General features: G+C 38.8%; 1 protein-coding gene across 1 annotated transcript; it reads right to left on the minus strand.

Annotated features, from left to right (window-relative positions):
• Positions 1-1,295: 1,295 nt before the first annotated feature.
• LOC103367397 (integrin alpha-6-like) lies at positions 1,296-13,463 on the minus strand. The gene is made up of 25 exons (XM_008295414.1): positions 13,288-13,463; positions 13,088-13,209; positions 12,445-12,524; positions 12,074-12,344; positions 11,152-11,271; positions 9,909-10,122; positions 8,962-9,158; positions 8,733-8,821; positions 8,530-8,651; positions 7,896-7,985; positions 7,749-7,813; positions 7,282-7,421; positions 6,259-6,405; positions 5,450-5,571; positions 5,215-5,371; positions 4,924-5,007; positions 4,768-4,847; positions 4,599-4,673; positions 4,291-4,393; positions 4,023-4,199; positions 3,828-3,929; positions 3,505-3,615; positions 2,184-2,288; positions 1,843-1,968; positions 1,296-1,382 (listed from the first exon to the last, which is right to left on the minus strand). The coding sequence occupies exons 1-25, from the start codon at positions 13,461-13,463 to the stop codon at positions 1,296-1,298; spliced, it is 3,162 nt and encodes a 1,053-aa protein (XP_008293636.1).
• Between the last annotated feature and the right edge of the window lie 6,889 nt (positions 13,464-20,352).

The following is a 20,352-nucleotide window of genomic DNA, read 5'->3' on the forward strand; positions in this document are numbered from 1 at the left end:
TTGTTTATTTAAAATGTAGAAAAAAACTGATGTGTAAAAACAACAATTTGTCATTTTACTCAGGTTTTGTCCCACTTTTTCTTGGCTGAAAGCAATTGTTGTGTGAACCAGCTGAAACTCTTATGGCCAAGAAATAGTTTAGCACATAACCCCTGTATGACTCGAAAAATTTGGGTGTATTTTATTAAAAATTGTGCTAATTAAGAGATAGCATTTGTGTTTTGTCATGCTGTTACCTCTGAACAGAACCAGACAAGTAGTTTCTCAAGTCTCAGGTTAAACTAAGCAGCTGCTCAGACTAGTTTCAGCTCCTCGACAGTTAACAGTTAACATTTCCCAAAATGTTGAACAGACGATTTAGGTCAGTATATAGGAGAACAGACACTGAGAATATAAAAGAATGTATAGATGCTGCGAAAAGACACTTCTGTTAAATAAGGAATTATTAAATGCCACTTTGAATGACACTTCTTGTAAAATGGGCTAATATATCTGCACAATACAAAGAAATGCTAGAAGAGGGTTTCATTCAAAAACATATCCATTTTTGTCCAAAAAAAAAAAGTTTTTAATGGCACTCTTTGCTCAAATGCTCAGTGAAAGACTACCTTCTACGATATTACTACCGATTAGTGACTAATGCCAGCAGTCAGACGTGGTTATGTTTGGAATGAAAGCCTTGAAGACCGTAGGAACCTTGTTCAAGACTTCACTACACACAGTGTTATATTGCACACACACCAATGAATTCAAGTGTTTCACAGTATTTCAAAAGCAACAGTGTTTCAATCATATGCGCTTTCGATGATCAGCAGTCAGATGAGTCGGTGGCGGCTGCAATACTTCCATTGAATTTCAGGAAACTTGTTATTTAGTCCGACCTCTCATCCATTCCCACTACTCACACATTCCTTCATGGTGAAAGTATAGCACAACTTTTTTCATGTTGTTGTAATGGTTTTTTGGTATCAAACAAGTGATATTTTCTGCTTCATTAAAAAACTGAAGAAAGGTATCTTGATGTGTCTTTTATTTTGACAAAAGTAGCAAAAAAAATACAGTAACTAGAAAAGTCAACATCTCAGTTGTGCCTTAGATTTTACTTGAGTTAAAATATACCAGAATAATTAAAGCTCTGCATCAAATCTTCAAAACAATGTATTATCATGTAAGTCTGCACGAATAGTGGATAATAAAACAGGAGAGTAGCTGGCTACAGCTGAAGCCACAACATCACCAGTTCAAGATGTGCATCTCAAACCTCTGAGGCAGCAGGATGTCCATTGTTTCCACCTTTAGGCTTTAAGGGGAGCCGTGTCTGTGTTTGGATGTCCATTATGTGGAAGCTTGTTCAGATGAGTGAGGCTGCTGATGCAATCACGCTGACAAGGACAAGAGGAAAGAGACTCAAAACTACATTTACTGAGGCAGCACATGAAATAAATTGAGAAAGCATAGTAAGAAATTACCAGAAACACAGTCCATGTTTAATACATACAGCATACATGTCTAAATGTCACATGATTCAAAACTGCATCACCTCACAATAACTTCCTAAGTTGAACAGCAGAGTACTTCTTCTTATGAACAGTCAAAAACAAATACTTCAGGAAGATTATGTTGAAAATACAGGGGAGGTTAATTTGGAACTTTTGACTATTTTAACTTTATATTTCTGAAGCTGGATGTTCTATTCAGTGCCATGTAATATCAAGACTGCATAAGATTTTAGCAGAAATTTGATCAGCAAAATGAAGGACTTTTTGGCCTGTAAATACATGAAAATAGCAGCATCATGTTAGAAACAAACATCTTCCCACACCCCCTTTTTGTTGTCGTTACCTTCCACAACAAGAAGCCAAAAAACGCCAACAGCAGCAGCAATGCAATGACCGTCAGGAAGATTATCCACCACGCAACTTTGACCAAGAATTTTATCTTTCTCTCAAGGAACACCGTCAGTATTACCTGTGGACAAAACAAAACAAAAAAACCATGTGCAGATTCAATATCATCAATATACTTTCAGATGCAGGAGTTTAGGAAGACTAGTTGATGCTACACTGTAACATACAGTATGATGGTACCTGATGTTACACTGAATTAAAACCATCGTCAAAATCTAGAGCGAAATACTTCATTGAGTAATTTAACTAAATATATTTTCAACATTGATGCTTTACCTTTGTCCCAGGTGTCTCATTCTTAAGTCCAATATTCTCTGGAGAGTTGGTCAGACTCAGATGAGCATCCACGACAATATTGAGGTAGTTCAAAGAGCTGTAATCCTAAGTAGGAGGAAAACTAAATGAGTGAGTGGTGGAAGGCCTCTACTGACACAAACAACACAACCAAAGCTAAAACTCAAAAGATTTCTTGGAAATAAGAACCTTAGCCTGCAGCAACAGATGTTTTGGCTACATGATGGCAGCTAGAAACGACTTATGAACTCACAAACTCTAAACCCCTTGAAACCCAGAACTGGATACAACATTTGTTACGCTTCATTTCTGTTGCATTAAATTGCAGTGGGAAATTTTTAGAACATGTTCAGTAACAGTGTGTGCTGACTCATTGGTTTATGGCTGTTATTTACTCCAATTTAGATTAGGCAGAAGTAAAAAGGTACATTTTTATTTTTCAAATCCCACTTGGGTCTGGTGATGGGGCTGATGAATGTCTCTTAACCATAGAGCCCAAGGATGTTTTATTTTGGTAGTTCATTTTTATGGTTTTGCAGCTGCAGCTGACTGAATTGGGAATGTTTTTATTTTTAGATGGACTGAAAATCTAAAAAAAAATAAAATAAATAACCAAGGGCTTAAGGGATTAAATGTGCCCTGTGAACTTTGAAGTTATATTTAAATGTAAGTCACTACTGCACTTGCAAATCTATGACAGAACATAAATCCATATCCTTGCACATGACACACTTGCAAAGCTGATTTTTCTTTGTTTATTCGTGTTTTTTTGTTTTTTTAACTGGTTTTGTTGGTGTGTTGGGTTTTCTGGTACATTAGCTTCAATGTGTATAACACTGGAGAACATATGTGTCCTTGTGTGTGCAAGACAAGCAAAGTAATTATAGAAAAAAACTCTGCTTTGGGACCTACCACCTCCTGAGGGAACTATTTGGCCCTATAGCTGCTAAATGCTCCATTTTGTTCAGCTGGTGGCTAATTTTGTCTGTCTGCTGTTTGGTGCTGGACAGATTGTGTAGTCTCTAGAGCTTTGCTGCTGAAAACAGTCGGCTGCTGTAGCTTTGAGCAAAACTATGAGAGCAGTGAGAATGAACCCAAACAGTAAAGCTGCTGAACAGCTCAACCATGAGCTCAAAGTCAATGTAAAGCTTCTTAAAGCTGAGGCAGAGATTTAAAAGATCAGTTGTGTCATTTCATGTGTTGTCAGTAATATACAAATATAAGCTGTGGGAATTTTGAAGCAAGAAAAGAGGTGGATTTCAGATGAGAAAACAGCATTTTTTTAAAACAAGAAATGACAAACCTCCGCCATAGTTGCGTTCCACAGGCGGGAATGCAGAACCAGTAGTGCAGAGCTGTCCAGGCCCAGCAGAGGGCAGCGTATCTCCACACACTGGAGTCCATCTGAGCAGGTCTATCAAAGACAACGCACCAATGAGAGATTTGACTTCTAACAAATTGAGAGACAAGGAGGTGATGTGTTCCACTTAACACTTCTAACTTCCATGACATATCATTTGTGCATCAGAAACAGCTCGGCTTCACATCAGTAAACGAAAACTAAATTTTTCTACAGCCTTTTCTACGAATAAATCCCCCAGCTCCCTAATAAAAATGATTTCTCACCAGTGTTTTGTATTTTCTTCTTGATGGAAGAAATGTGAATTCATCTGTAGAGAGAGCTTCGTGTTCAGCTTCACGTCTTTTCCTTGCTGGAGCGCGCCAACCCTTCACATCAGACACGATTAGGTTAGGAGTACTTCTACACTCATAGCTTAAGTTTTGAGCAGTGGCAACAAAAAAGGTGGAGCTCTTAGTTACCTTTAAATCTTTAAGAGGATTGACCTCGTTCACAGGTGAGCAGGGGACAGACTGCACACCTTCACTGCTGATGTGAGTCAAGTACAGAAGCCACTTTCCTACAGAGTTCTCCTTTGGCCAATAGATGTTCAGTGATGCATTTGCGAAAGATTTTAGCGGTCTGCCCAAATTTGTTATCTGCTCAAGAAACAATATATAGGGGTGAAAAAAAATGCATTTAAGCAAATTAATGCATTTTATAGTTCGATAGCAGCAAGTATCATCTCACCCTGAATTCAAATTGAACTGAAGTTCCTATTTGATCCAGCGATTTTATGGCACTTTCACCCAACACATTTTCACCAAGTGACACTTGGGAAGGCCTGGCTAGCCTGATAAAGAAACACAGATCATTATATTGTATTGTTAGTCATTTTCATCATTAAAAAAAAATATTTTTATGCATTTTTAAGTAGTCAGATTTATTGTAATGTATTTTTAGAAAAACAAAACCATAAAACCAAGTGTTATCTGTGTTGAAATGGCAAGAAAACAAACAATAATTCCAGAAGAAGGGAAAAAATGAGCAGTACGTACCCATATACTTGCAACTCCAGCTCAAAAACCACTTTGGCTAATGCCTGAACTGGCTGTATAGTCTGCACACTTGTCCTACATCACAATAACACAACGTCATTATTCCTAATCATTTACAGCCCACAGATTAACAGCTGGTCCCACTTTCCACTCTGGTCAACATACTTACGTTTCAAGCTGCAGGGTGACATTGACATCTTTTGTACTCAGCGAGATGCCAGAAGTTGTGAGTATGACATAAAAGGTAACCTGAGGGGAACAAAACAATCGTCATACAATGAAAGTATGAACCCCCATGTGGAGGAAGCTGAAGCGTGATACTCACTTTAGCGTCTCTTTGAAACGGATTCCCCAGTTCACGGTCTATTATTGTTTCTTTGTTATTGGCTGTGTGACTTTTTTGCATTTCCTGTGGACACATACAGAAACACACAACACAAGTGTTACATATAAACACACAAAAATCCCAAAAGAGACATCTTGCAGTTTTGATGAACACTGAACAACTTGTTGTCCTAATATCTGAACTTTTTACTACCAGAGTTTTGTTATTAGATGATATTTTATCGTAAAAAGAGAAACCATGCTGCTGTTCCTGCTGTGTTTCTGTACTCACTGCTTCTCCGCCGTGGACAACAGATGAGTAATGTAATGTATCTGGGAGCACAATGACTACATGACTCTGGTGTGCATCATCTCCGTCTGTGTTGGTCACAGTGATCTCCAGAGCGATGTCTTCATCAGACGGAGTGATGACTGCAACTCCATCCTGACTGGAGATGTGACAGAACTCCAGATGAGTGTACAGTTTGGGCTAAGGGGTTAGTTTCCACTTAGAGATTTTTCTTTACCTGGCCAGTGATTCGAAAACATCTTGACCATTTAGTGTTTTTTTGGAACAGAACCTGTACTGCAACTGAAGGTTACTTTGGCAAATGTTGTCGCTGCCACAGCCCGTGTTTATTAATTTAATCTGTAAAAAAAAAAAAAAAAGAGAGAGAGAGAAGAAAATCTTACTCAACATTTTCAATCATGTCTGTCCCAAAAAGATTTCTAAAGTGTTTGATTCACACAGTTTCAATAAGAGCCGTATACAGACAGTTAATGTCACATATCCTTACAGTTGCAATCAAAATCATTCAGAGGCCTTCTTTTGCCAAATATTACACGAATCCACATGTCCAAGCTTTTCCAGTGTTTCCTCAATAAAACAGATTCCCAGAACTCTTCAGGCTTTTTCATTTTTTAACGTATTCAAGTCAACTTTTATGTGTTTGTTGTCATGTTTCTTATTTGCTTCTTTTTTGGTGCTCCTCTTATGCTCTGTACACTACAGCTCTTTGGCAGTAATATATTTTTCAGCAGTTTCTTTTCAAATATCTGATGCTACCATGTCTTTTAGAACTTGATGCGCTTTGGAAAAAACATTACATATTCTCTCCATTACCTTCAATTTTTAAATCTAGCTTTCCCAAAGAGTTTGATTGTATTTTCCTGTATTGACATACTGATAAGTAATTAAAAAACAGAACTGTTCAATGGGGTTTAAGGGTTTGGGCATTGTCACAAAAAGATCTAGATTTTACTTTGCAAATCATTTTGTAAATCCTTACAAACTCAGCAGGGTTTGGATTTCCACCATAAACGCACACATTTGTACCTCTGAGACTGTAGTTTTCTGCTGGTGGAGGTTGAGGACAGGAGTAAGGCTGGGCAGCTCTACACTCGTCCTGGTTGTCTGACTGGAGCTCCTCAGAGACACAGAGACAGAGACGGGGATGCTGTGCAACTTGTCCTTGATGTCCCGCTAAAACACAATAGAAAAAAAAAGGGTCAGTGTTTTACCAACCGTAAAAGCATGTATTATTGCTATCAGTTTTCCCAACACGATGTTTGCATGTGACTATTTGCTAATGAGGTTATAATTAACTAAAAACAGGTCTTGATAAAGAAATCAAAGTCAAGTACAAATATATATATATGTCTGCTATATACATGTGATTACGTATGGTGCCATTTTTCAGAAAACTATTTGAAGCACTATAAGTTGGAAAACATGATTTTTCTTTTAGCCCAGTAACAGTAAAACACAACTCTTCCAGTTGGGACACTTTTGGAATGTTTTCATCATCATACCTGCTCAATGCCTGTTCAAATATTGGCCCTAAATGCAAAAAAACCCACATTTTTTTCTTTTCTTTTCTCATAAAACATGCCTCTGACTAGCACCATACTCTACATTTTTAAAACTCATATTGATGACAATTACAGAAAAAAAAAAAATCTGTTTCTTATAGTGAAAAATTCAGGTTTTATAGTCGATGGAATATCGGAATAGAAAAGAAACATGGACATTTTTTGAGCAAATTTACACCATCATATAACTGGTTTGTGTTGTTCTATCAAAGCAGGATTGTACCATCAGTGACCATATGTACACATCAGTAGCATAAAATTTCTCTGACTACATTATTTTTCAAGTTATGGCACTTCAGGCATTGGTCCACTGATTGGCACAAAAAAAAAAAAATCAACATGACAAATTGATTTTCTAAGTCACATTGTGATGTTGCTGTTGGGATGATATATTGTGCAGCCCTTTCTGCTTCTGCTTGACCTGAAAGCTGTGCATAAGTATGTCTCTTTAAGGGGCAATACATCTGCTAACATACTGAAACAGTACCAGAAGTCGGAGCTTAGTGTCTTCACAGGTTTTTCTCCCTTGTCCTGGCAGCTCCAGTTCCCCTTGAGATGAACCCAGAAACCTGACTCTGGGGCTCGATTTTGTGCTCATAGAATCAGCCTCAAACTTGTAGTTGAGCACTGTGAAGTACATAGTACAAATTTATCAGTACTACCAACAGACTGAATACTCCTGGCTGCCATTAATATACTGGCAAAATGACTGCAAAAAAACCTAACCTCATGTGTTTTCATTATAATTTTAATGCATGTTTTGACTGTGACATCTTTAATAATCTAGTCGGGCAGAATCCTGTTTTGTCAATGAAAATCTAGCTCCTCCACAGGCTATTATAAAAGACCACTTTCAGCTCCACAAGTATACTTTTAAAAGTACACGTTACATTAAATATAAAGGAGAGAAACATAAATTTAGACTTAGCATGATGAGTACTGAATTGAACTTACTCAGTTTAGAGTTGAACGACGCTCTGTGTGCCGTGTAGCTGAAGCACACCTTACCTGAAAAATAACTTGACATAAAGACATGTTAGATTAAAAGCCAATAAGCTCGCAGACAGATCATTTTCTTTTTCGTGGTTTTGCACATCTTACCATGTCCGTACATGACACTCTTCCTTTGTAAAGTCTATTTGATTTGGTGTTATCTTGAAAGAGACGCTGACACTGACTACTGGCCTCGCTCTGTAACACAGGAAATATAATGGCCGGTAAAAACACGAGACAGTAACAACAAACAACATGCAGTGATGTATATCTAATATAAAAACAAAGATTAAATGAAAAAGTCAAGAAAACAAGGCCGTTACTGAATAATTCTTAAAAACGAAACCAAAAAATGTGTAATTAAAAAAAAAAAAAAAAAAAGAGAGATTACAGGGGTCAATATTTGACATGACGTAGTTTGTGTTAGGGTGGCTCGGTGGTTAACACCATCAAGGTCCCTGGTTCGTGTCCCGGTTAAAATGCCCGGGACCTTTCTGCGTGGAGTTTGCATGTTCATGCAGCGTGGGTTCTCTCTGGTTCTCCGGCTTCCTCCCACAAGGTCCAAAAACATGTTGAGGTTAATTGGTGATTCTAAATTGTCCGAAGGTGTGAATGTGAGTGTGCTTGGTTGTTTGTCTCCAAGTGTAGCCCTGTGATAGACTGGTGACCTGTCCAGGGTGTCCCCTGCCATATCTGTATTTTTTGTAAGATTTAAAAGTTTATGCTGTAACTATAAGATTACCTGAAAACAAAAACAGAATCTGAGAGAGATCCGACAGCCAGATCAGGGTACTGATTGTCATCCACGTCCAGTTTCCCGCTCAGAGAATATCCAAACAGATTTGCTGTTTTGGATGAGAGTACCTGAAGAAAAGAAAAAGAAAATGTAATTTCAAGGTCTGTGTTTGCAGCCCAAATATTTCCAACCACCGATGTGAAACTCACCTGTGCTGGTTTTGTGCTAATACGACCAGAAGAACCATAGTAAAGGAAAACCCGACCGGAGCCGTCATATGGAGCACCCACAGCAATATCTGCACATCAATGAGATAAAGTTCACACAGAAATCAGATGCAGCTCTTTAGCACTTTAAACAGTGACCTAATTCAAATAAATACAATGCAAATACGCCTTTTTAAAAATTTTTAAAAGTAAGATATTAAAATGTCACAACCTTCGTAACCATCTTGATCAACGTCTCCTATATTTTCCACTGCGAGACCAAACATGGAATCTTTTTGTCCAACAAGTTTGATCGGAACAATCTTGTCCCAGTTTTTTCCCTCGTTGTTGATATAAAGATAGACTGCTCCTCCAACCACGCCATCCTTAACATAGTACTGCGGTGCACCAACAGCAAGGTCCTCCCATCTGCACATACAAAAAAAGATCAAAAGTTAAAAACTAAACAGCAACAATGGTTAATATCAACATAATAAACATGGATGCAACTGATAACTTCATATTATATAATGCAGGCTGTGTACCTTTATGTAAAAGTCACATTCAGCATGACAAACCCCTGCTACTGGGCATGGTGGCTCCATGAGGGAGGCAAAGTTCATTCCATGTGAAAAGAGTCCATGAAAAAAGACTCGGTGACATCATTAATCTTAGATTATGTTTAGTTTGAGTTAATGTTATTAGGGCTTTAGTAATATGGCTAAAAATCTAAAATCATCACACAGAAGGAAAGCTCATGGCTCAAACTACAAACTTGCTCTCAGATGCTTGAACAAAACTGAAGTGCTCAACATGTTGATATTTTTTGGAGGACATAAATGTGGTCAGCAATTCTTCCATCAGTCTGCCATTGGATTTGGATGTTTTCGAGAGCAAATGAAAACAAATAAATGTACTAAACAGAAAGTCATCACAACTTTATAAATACACAGACAAGAATCATTGAATCTACAGCAACTTTCTAGGAAATCTGACTCTGCATTACTGACTTGAAGCAAAACCTTGTTGAAGGCAGTTTTTTAATGTCTGTGCTGATAAAAGGTCACACAAGGAAACATCCTCTGGCAACCATAAATATCATCTAAACAGTAACAGACTAACCGATGTACCCAAGTTTACCTACTTGAGCCACGTTTGATGGCTCTACACTGAACCTACCCGTCACCGTTGAGGTCCACCACTGCCACATCGTATCCAAAGGAGGAGGCCAGGCCTGGCTCGGAGAGAACCAGCTCCACCGACAGATTTCTCTGAGCCTTTGGGTCCGCCTTCAGAAATGCCACCTGGCCGCTGTAGCCTCCTCGAGGTGCTCCGGAGACGATCGTCAGCTCCCCTTTCTTGATGAGGGCGAGTCCAGAGTCGACAGAGAATCCTGGACGACATGATATCAAACATAATGAGAAAAGCACATCTTCATTTTAATTCTTCCTATTGTTAATTAATTCATTAATTCATTAATTATTGTTTATCATGAATATTTATGACTTAACCCTCTGAACCCTAAAACCCACTGGTGGATTTGAATGTCAGCATTTTAAAAAAATTTTGTTTCTCAGAGCCAGAAATTACAAACAGAAAGACTCAGTAAACCAGGGGTCTCGAACTCCGGTCCTCGAGGGCTGCAATCCTGCAAGTTTTAGAAGTTTCCTTCTTCCAACACACCTGATTCAAATGATCAGCTCATCATCAAGCTCTGCAGAAGCCTGATAACGATCCTGATCATTTGAATCAGGTGTGTTGGAAGAGGGAAACATCTAAAACTTGCAGGATTGCGGCCCTCGAGGACCGGAGTTCGAGACCCCTGCAGTAAATCATGTGTGATGTGATTTCCCGTCAGGAAAAATCAACAAAATGTAAGATTTTAATTCTGATATTACATTAAAATCACTTAATTCTAAGTGTCATTTCAAAATTTGCTAAAAAGTAATCTATTTTCCTCAAACCATATATGAAAAAAATCTGGGCTTCTCAGCACAACCAGGGAGGCTTGTCTCAGTCAGTTGTAACCAACAGTCATAATAAAAGTTTAGGGACTTTTATGGCAGAACTGGATGAACTGCAGGCAGCGTTCACACAGAGCAGGTAGGAGAAAAACATAGAAACTCAAATATCTGCAGTATGTAGAAACAGTATTTGTTCAGTGTCGTAACCCCTGTGGACACTTGCAGATTGTTGATTGCATTTTTTTTTTTTTTCAGTTTGTAAAATAATCAGAGAAACTTTTCTTTTAGCTTCTTCCCCCCCTCCCCCATTTATGGCACAACTTTTGTATACTGCACAGGCATTTCACAGTTCTCTCTGCTTCTCACCACGGATAAGAGAGTTAATTAGCCAATAGATTTACTGAAACAAGATGAAACAACAAAAGTCATAGCCGACTCCGACCAGACAAGAAACTGACCCAGGTAGCTGTTTCTCTGGAGAGGGATGAGCTTCAGGTTAAACTGGTCTATATCTCCGGTCTCACGAGGGCTTTCACTGAATATGTCCAAGTTGTCCAAGAGCTCCATTCGTACAATTCCTTAGAGCAGCATCATGTGAGAAACAACAGGAAACACATCAGGTCGGAAAACATGCATAACTTATGGTTTTAACATTTAAAAGGGATGATAATGAATGCCATCATGTCAAAGTGATGAAAAAATGAGCACAAAAACAGGAATTAGAAGAATTTATAGACTGATTACAACAGTGCAGATTTAGCATTGTACTTACTATCACCATCACGTGTCATATCAAACATGTAAAAGAATAAGATTGATGATTTTTTTTCTTTTAATTTGGCAACAAATCAAAATAAACTAAAAATATTCGGCAAAATATCAAAACTATGAATACATTGACTCTGCTAACAAGTATTGTCTGTGTAGCCACACAGTAGGACACAGTATGCATTCATCCACAGCTGTAAATACTCACAACAAAACAAATAAATATTCCTGCTTGAATACTGTTTATTCAAAGCTGCAGAAGTCAGATGTTTAAGGGAATTTTATAGCTTTAAAAAAACATAAAACAGACTTATGACTTGGCTGTAAAGATGCACATACATCTTCTATGTCAAAGTCAGAGAACAAGAGACAGACAGATGCATTGCTGGGCTTTAGTCCTGTCATGGGACAATGCTGGTGACATAACATTGCCAGAATTGTCTTTTAAGATTTAACATGTAAAAGAGCAGTTTCACAAAATAAAAATGCCATTTAAAACGTTGAATTTGTTTATTCCTCAAAATGCAGAAAAGACCAAAATCTAAACCTAAAGAGTTATTCATTAATTGTATATGTCTGTATGTTTCATTTTGGCAGCTTTTTTTTCTTTACCTGTCCACTGATAAGCTCCGGGTGCTCCAAATATTAGAGATCTGTTATCTTTTGCAAAAGATGCTCCGTGACCCTGTTGGCAGTACGCAAACCACTCGTGGTCCTTTTGTCGTCTTATTAAGTGTTCATTGTCACAAACAACCCTTCGCCACCTCCTGTTTTCCTTCCCGACCTGCAGATCGTCCCCTAAGAGGTAGCACTGACCCGTCAGCAGCTGAGGGTCCTGAAGGCTGGGACTCGGGCTCCACTGCTGGTACCGATGAGCACAAGACTAAAAAGGAAGGATGATAGACTTACAAAAGCTGTGGACTTTTTTCTTTTCTTTAAAAAAAAAAAAAAAAATTATTTAAAAGATGGAGTGTTTTCCTCACCATTACATTCTTACCAGGACCTTGGCTTACGACTCTAACTCCCATCCACTGGTTGTTTATTCCTTTACTATTGAGGAACTCTAAAAACATCAACAAGATGAACTCACTCTGTTGCTACAACAGTTGTATAATAATATTCAGAAACACTTCTACTCAGATGACTTTGGAAAAATACTTTAAAAACCTCCAAAACTAAATGTACCGAACTTAATCTGTAAAATGTGAAATAATCCCAGGTGACTGATAATTATTAAAGCTCATGTTAGAGTATTGGTAATGTATCAGGGCCTAAACAGCATTTTATTGTTGTAGCTTGTTGAAACTAATTGTAGCTACTTTACAAACAGTTTCGTAGTTCAGTCTACTGATTCCCATTCTAGAGGGCTCACTACTGGAAGTCATAAATCTGAGGTTCTGTGAGATGAATAATGGGAAAGGAAAGAAAAAATAAGAGCTTTAGCACACATCTGTGCTCATTTTTGCCTCAAGCTTTTACATTTCTGTGAAATAACACTTATTTAAAAGACTATGAGAACGGAAAATTCAGACAGTGGGAATATACTCAATTTAAAACGTATTTAAATGATTACCACCCATTAAACACACAAAGAGGACTAATAAAACGTCAAGTAGGTAAACAAACCTTCATGATCAAACTCAATTGGCTGGCAGCGTTCAGATGTTGAAGCCAGATCACACTGGTAAACAACGCCTGTAACGTTCAATCCACTCTGATGTTTGGCACGTGGCGCTCCTACCAGCAACCTGATGGAAGAAAAAAAAAAAAACACACAGTGAGACAAAACTTTAATTCAAACTTAAACATCGATCACTTTCACTCACAGGTTCCTTCTGGCAGGATTCAGCTGCTGGTGGAAAGCAACAGAAAATCCGAACAGGCTGCCTGGATCTCCTTTTCTCTGCTGTACATTCTGGATGTCCAGGTTGAAAGCTGCAACGTGAAGGCTGTGAAAACGCCAGACAATCCACAGACACACAAAGAGTCGTTGCTTTGCCATGGGTTTATGCTTAAAAGTGTATAACCTGCTTGTCCTCACGGTGCGCTCTTAGAGAGCACAGAGGGAGTGTAAATCGTCATAGAAAAGAGATTTGTCTGAGCAGCCGCTGAGTGGTTCACTGTGGACTCAGACAAACAAGGCGTGGTTACAAGAAATTTATCTTGACAGTAACAAAGCTGCACTGTTCAACTTTATGGCTGATAAACTCAGTTAATATTAACCAATTTCGGGCCTCATGAAAGCCAAACAAGAGACACACCTGCTGAATTATGGTCTTGTCCGCTGGGAGTGTGCCAACATTAAAAAACTGTTAGAGGAGCTCATGTTCCTTTCACTGGCTCTGCAGAAAGCAATTCAAAGGAGTAAATGTAGCTGTAGATCTGAGAATGTGTGCTTCTTACTCCTCTGATAGATTTACTGGGCACACGTGATCTCATAACTTGACTCATTGTAAAATGACATTTTTCTCTCATCGCCCATTAAATAGTAAAAAGGTCTCAGTGGTTTAGACAGAGATAAGCAGAAGTGTCACGTTATTTCTTTGGTGTAACAGCCGCATGTCTACACACGTGAACAAAATAGTTGGTACCCCTCGGTTAATGAAAGAAAAACACAGTGGTCACACAAATAACTTGAATCTGACAAAAGTGATAATAAATAAAAATTCTATGAAAATTAAGCAATGAAAATCAGACATTGCTTTTGAATTGCGGTTTAACAGAATTATTAAAAAAAAATACACGTATGAAACAGGCCTGGACAAAAATGATGGTACCCCTTGAAAAGACTGAAAATAATGTGACCATAGGGACATGTTCAATCAAGGTGTGTCCTCTAATTAACATCACAGGTGTCCATAAACTTGTAATCAGTCAGTGGGCCTATTTATAGGATTACAAGTAGTCACTGTGCTGTTTGGTGATATGGTGTGTTCCACATTATACATGGACCAGAGGAAGTGAAGGAGAGAGTTGTCCCAGGAGATTAGAAAGAAAATTGCAGACAAGCATGTTAAAAGTAAAGGCCATAAGACCATCTCCAAGCAGCTTGATGTTCCTGTGACTTTGGGAATCCAGGAGAATGAGAGGGGCACCAGGAGGCAGGTGAGGGATCCAGGGTCCAGAGCACAGCAGGAAAACCCAGGAGCAAGGGTGGTGTCTCGTGTAGGTGCTCGTGAGGGGAGAGGTGAGGTCCGTGTGGTCGGTGTGAAGGCTGGTGTGGGAAACCCAAATGGCTGGACGGAGGAGACGCACTCGGGGGGTAGGCAATCGTCTGGCGCTGGAGCACAGGTGGACGATGGCTTTATCCAGTGTGCTGATGAGCAGCATCCTTTACATCTACATACATTAGCCTAATAAATAGTTGATTGAAGCCACTGGTACCAAAATGCAGCAAAAATGCAAAAGATCACCACAACAAAGGCGTCTATGACTGAGTGCAGCAGCCACACCTGGGGGGACACTTAGTTTTGTATGGAGAGCAGTGTGGGGCAGTTTCTCCTGCCTAGAGTAAAGTTCCACAGCTAATCCTTAGACCTAGCTTGATTTTGCCTCCCTGTATACATGCAGCTGGGTTACACAAAGGGGGTGTAGGAGAAAAGAAGGGAGCTGGGTGGAGCTGTACCAGTTTAAAAAAACACCCAGACAACACCAAAGTTAAATTTAAACCACCACCATAATCATACGAGTTTGTTAGCTGAGAAGACAGACATAGTTCAAATCAGAAGAAACTATACTTATTGAATAATTGATGGGATGATTTATTGGTTGCTGGATTTCTGGCGTGCCTGCAGAAAAAGTAACCTAAAACCAATAAAAAACAAATTGAACCAATGAAAATGCACAAAAATATTTATTTTATTAATTTAATTCTATTTAACAATAAAATTATTTTAAAAAGAAACTGCAGTGGGAATTTAAACTGAACAAATGATGAAAAACTGGAAAAATTATGATTAAATTACACTCATGTACAAGGTGGAATAATCCTGTGCAAGCCTGTAAACCACAACCCATAAAAATTGTAAAATACAACAACTAGAATGGAAAAATATTGTCTGACACTAGAGCCTGGTGGGGCCAGCGTGTGATTTTCTAAAAAGCTTGGGCCTGCAAGTTTGTGTGAGGCTTTTATGTGTGCTTCTGGGTCATGTCCTGGGAAGCGAAACTGCAAACCTCAGCGAAATTTAAAGAAGTTGGTACAAGAATGGGTGCAGAGAGAATGAAAGTCAGTCAGTGCTCTTACCACTACAACCTGTAAAGGAAAAGAAACACACACACTAGAACGACTAACCTCCACTACCAGTCAGCAACCCAGTTCGCTAAAGATAACGATTGTAACAAAACCAGTTGGCTCGGTCTAAAATACAAAATAAGGCTAACACAGCCAAACTAAGACAAAACTAAGACAAAGGTAAAACAGCAGTCGATAAAACCCTACAACACAACAAAAACACATTACATGTTAATAATAGGGTTATAATGTGTTTATAACATGCAATAACAATTTACCTTTAACTGTCACACTCTTGTTAACTGCTGCACAAAATAAGGCACGCCTTGGTATAACTGTCTTTGTTATGTAGACTTGAGGGGAATCGGCAACATCCACATTATGCCAAGGCACCTTGGCATCGCAAACCTCAGCCAAGCAGACACCAATATGAGGCAACAAGACTGTCAAACAAATGCACGTTATCATCATGTGCATATGAATTCATAAACTTTGAAACAGTCAAAACCTTTCAAACAATCTTGACTACAACACCTTCCTCAGAGTCACAAAGGAGCCCATGTGGCACTCAAGCAGAGACAAAAGGGCAGCCATGATGTAACAGGTGCTTTCAATACCCTCAATCAGGGGCGGGGCCATGGGAGGAGTCTACCTAGTTCTGGGATGGTGAGTTCAAGAGCTATCTGGAAATACCACAGATGCTCCCACTACATACATATGTATACATACAAACATACATATATACACACATATATGTATATCAATGCAATTACACACACACATACACACGCACACACACACACACACACACGCACACACACACACTGTCACCCATAAAGTTAGAATAAAATATTTTTTTTACCTCTTCTTATGGAATGATTGTGACAATGCGATTTATTCTTGATAAAGTGTATATCTTTGCAAAACTGTATTCATATCACAATAAACATACAAAACATGTCAATAAAAATTAAACCACAATTAACTTTTGCAAACGGTGTATTCAGGCTTAAACAAAATTGGGGGTATTTCACAAACAGATTAAGGGTTTTGTTTCAGTTTTTCAACGTTGGTCCCTTTAACAGGAAACACACATTCGAGGGAAATTCATGCATTAGAATGTCTAAAATTATTCTTTCAATTGCCACTCAGTCACTAAGTATGGCCACCCCTGACACAGATCAATGCTTTAAGACATGGTGGCGTACTGTCCACCAGCTTGTTGATGGTGTCAATGGGCAGGACGTCCTACTCCTCGGTCAGATCCCAAAGTCAGAATTAGTTTCACCTGGTAACTGGGATTCAGTATGTAATCATTGCACCTGGTCAAAGTGATTATTGATGTGTATAAATAGGAATAAAAGGAGGAATGTGTCTGATAACAAAAATCATTCCAACTTTATGGGCAACAGTGTGTACTCTTAATAAAGGAACAACCGAACTCTGCTCTCTGGCCAGTTTGTCAGATCGTCTCTTCAGGCATCAGCAGTGAACCTGTATGGGCACTTTTCCAAACATGCAACATCCAGTTTGCATTTATAATGCTTCTTGGACCCATTAGCCAACATGTAAGTGCAATTAACAGACCACCACAAAGACACAAACAAATCTACAACATCAAATAACTAGTGTCAAATGCAGTTGCAAGTAGTCAGAGTTTGACTTTTTCACCACGTGTACACAGGGTTTTCTTTTTTTTTTTTTTACCATGAGTTTCTCCATAAATACATAAACCTCTCGACACACCCAAGTGAAGAGCAGCAGTATCTTTATTATCACCTGGTAAACAGAGGAGCCACACCTGCTGCCTATTCAGCCTAATCAGATTTAAGGTGGACCAGGCTTTGAAATGAACCATTAACGCTGCTGCACACTTATAGAAAACATGAAGGTTACAGTAAAAAGGAGAATTTACATGCAACACAGCAAACAATAGCAACTTCTATGCAAAAACACTGAGACATTGCAACACAGGTTATTAACAACTTCTCACTAGGTGGCATCAGAGTACGTGTCACTGCCGCTTCAACATGTTGGGACTGGGCTGTTCTCAACTGAACAACAACCAGATGAATATTTTAGTTAGATTAAATCAGTTGTGCCTTTATTAGAAAGCAGCCAGTTACCACAGTCATGATCTGTAGTAGCTATAAGAACACTAGTTGTGGTCTTACAGGTGTTTTAATTCTGGAAAGTACAAAAAAAAAGTCACACCGCAAAAGACAACCCAACTAAGTTATTTATATTGAAACTAAATGACAAATGGGTTTAGCACAGGGGAGTGAGTGGGCTCAGACTTATGACGCATAAGTTGGTTTAGTTGTTAGCTTGAGTTTGACTCACACTTTCTGCTGCATCCCATCGACTCTGTTCAGCTTCATGTCTACCTGCAGTGGATGTTAACGAAATCCTGGATTTTGAGGTCTACATGGCTGCTTTTATCTATATGTCTGTTTAGGCTGAGTCATTTAATGGAAGACATGTAATAACTCTCACTAGAGCCTTCGGTTGACGTTTCACACGCAGCGTGAGACGCAAACAGTGATGGATGGAAAAAGTAGTGTGGTCGTGTGGTCGATATGAGGTGTGAATCCACATGGGGTCCTTTTTTTCTGTCTTGTTTGTCAGTTTTAGTTTCAGGGCAGCGGTCCTAACACCTTTTGCAGCCTTTTCCAGTGAAACGAGTGGCATAAAACTGCATTATTGTTTCTGCAGTAACAACGTACAGACACACAGTTGTGCTTCGAGGGTTTCTGTTGCAGTAATCGGGGACGCTGTTCTCTTCATCTTTGTAAAGGGGAAGTGCTGCTTAGTGAGTGGTTCCAACCACGTTTGTAAAAGGTGCTGAACTTATTGAATTGTCCCTCAAAGGCCTGTTTTTAATAATAGAAAATAATAAACTTTATTTATGTAACACCTTTCTTAAACATGATTAAAAAGCAGTGGAGGCTGGTGAAAATTTTTGGTGGTGGTGGTGGTGGTGGTGGGGGGGTTCCAGTCTGCAAATGACCTTTCAATTTAAATGAGAATAAGAGTAACACCAGGCACAACTATTCACAGGAATGCTAATCAAAATCTAATTTAACATTTTTAAGACTTACCAGAACTAAATTTCAAAACCATTCATCAAACTTTCATCAGTATTTACAGGATCTGTACAAACTCAAAACACACAACATGAATAATGAAAAAAAAACAAAACACTATTCAGAGCTCTAGACTAACTTTTTCACTGGTAGCACCAGTACGACCCACTTTCTCATTTTGTTGCTCCTCCCACCTGCTCACACACAAAACATATGACTTGCTGAACATTTTCTTATCGATAGACACTATGATTCACTGATGCTCCCTAAACGCCCCACATAGCAGGCTGTGGTAGCTGCTGCTTGGTGGCTGTGGTGTGCTCTTTAAAAATAATAAACTGGGGCGTTCTCGTGTCAGACTTGTCCGAGGTCAAGCCAAGTTACAATCTTTTCTATAAGTGGAAAAAAAAAAATGCCGACACAGACGACTGGAATAAAATGAAATAAAAAAGTGAGCATTGATCAAAGCTGCTAAAAAATACAATAATTGAGAAAAACCAAAAGCACAAGGAGCAGAACAGAGATGATCAAAAATGCAAAAGAGAAGCAAAAACATGGAAAGAACAAATACAAAAGAGAGAGCTCTGACGCAGAAAAGGGCCGAGATGCTGACAAGACGACAGATAAGCTGGACGTGTCAGAAAGTGAATTCATTTTTCTTTTGACGCCAGCTTCCTTTCATCCACCATTTTTCCTGTATCAACATGAGAGCCCATTTTAATGTCTCAGAAAGGGTAGCCATGGCATTGTGGGTATTTTCCTGTGTCATGGAGTTCATCCGTTATAAGAACTAAAAGTCAATGGGCTGCAGGTGTTATATTCTGTACAAACTTTGAAGCCACTTGAGTGAAGTTTGTGGTATTGGACTATAGAAATAAACCTGAGTTACAGAAATAGAAGTCAAAGTGTGTTCACTTCAATCAGATGTGTGGTTGATTGGTTTGAAGATTGTTTTTTTTTAAAGTTTTTTGGTTGTTTGTTTTTCATGTCTCCTCCTTTATCTACTCGGTTACGCACAAGTCAAACGTGGCGGTCTGCAAAGCTGTATTTGAAATTTACAACTTTGATCATGTAAACCTTCAGTGTTACATATATAACGGTACGAGATGACTTCATGACCTTAAGTAAAAGGATTTTAAAACTGAACAAGGCAACGAGCTGGTTTACAACTCACTACTAAAAACAGATATGGTTGCTAAGTGGTTAAATATCGGTGGCTATTTTGGTACACTGTTTTGCACTAAACAAGTCCATATCCAGGAAGACTGTCATCTTAACAGTTTCTGCTAAATTTAACCTGCGGATGCTTCTTGTGCACTAGCTACATATCCTGTTGATGCCCAAAGTCATGTACATTCTGAGTAAGCATGCTTGGCGGTTTGTCAGAAGCAGAGAAATGGGCAGCCACAGCCTTCGTGTCACGGCTCAGCTACCACGTGTGGCTTCTCTTCGCAGGCAGTGACGTACAAACACCACAGAGCTTCACTGTGAAAAAAGACCTGCGATCAGTTGCATCTGAGTTACGTGTTGTTCTCATGTCTGAAAGAAACAATTTCCGTCCATGAGCAGGT

The sequence above is a fragment of the Stegastes partitus genome, unplaced genomic scaffold (genome assembly GCF_000690725.1).
Source record: "Stegastes partitus isolate 25-593 unplaced genomic scaffold, Stegastes_partitus-1.0.2 Scaffold22, whole genome shotgun sequence".
Taxonomy (NCBI): Eukaryota; Metazoa; Chordata; class Actinopteri; family Pomacentridae; genus Stegastes; species Stegastes partitus.

What these genes read in the sequence shown, in the direction of transcription:
- LOC103367397 (XM_008295414.1), bottom strand. Translation starts at nt 13,463, where the DNA reads ATGGCAAAGCAACGACTCTTTGTGTGTCTGTGGATTGTCTGGCGTTTT. An exon ending in GTGGACCTCAACGGTGACGG is followed by an intron (nt 9,159 to 9,908) that starts GTAGGTTCAGTG and finishes TTGTATGTGCAG; the next exon opens with ATGGGAGGACCTTGCTGTTG. An exon ending in GGAACGCAACTATGGCGGAG is followed by an intron (nt 2,289 to 3,504) that starts GTTTGTCATTTC and finishes CCTCCTACTTAG; the next exon opens with GATTACAGCTCTTTGAACTA.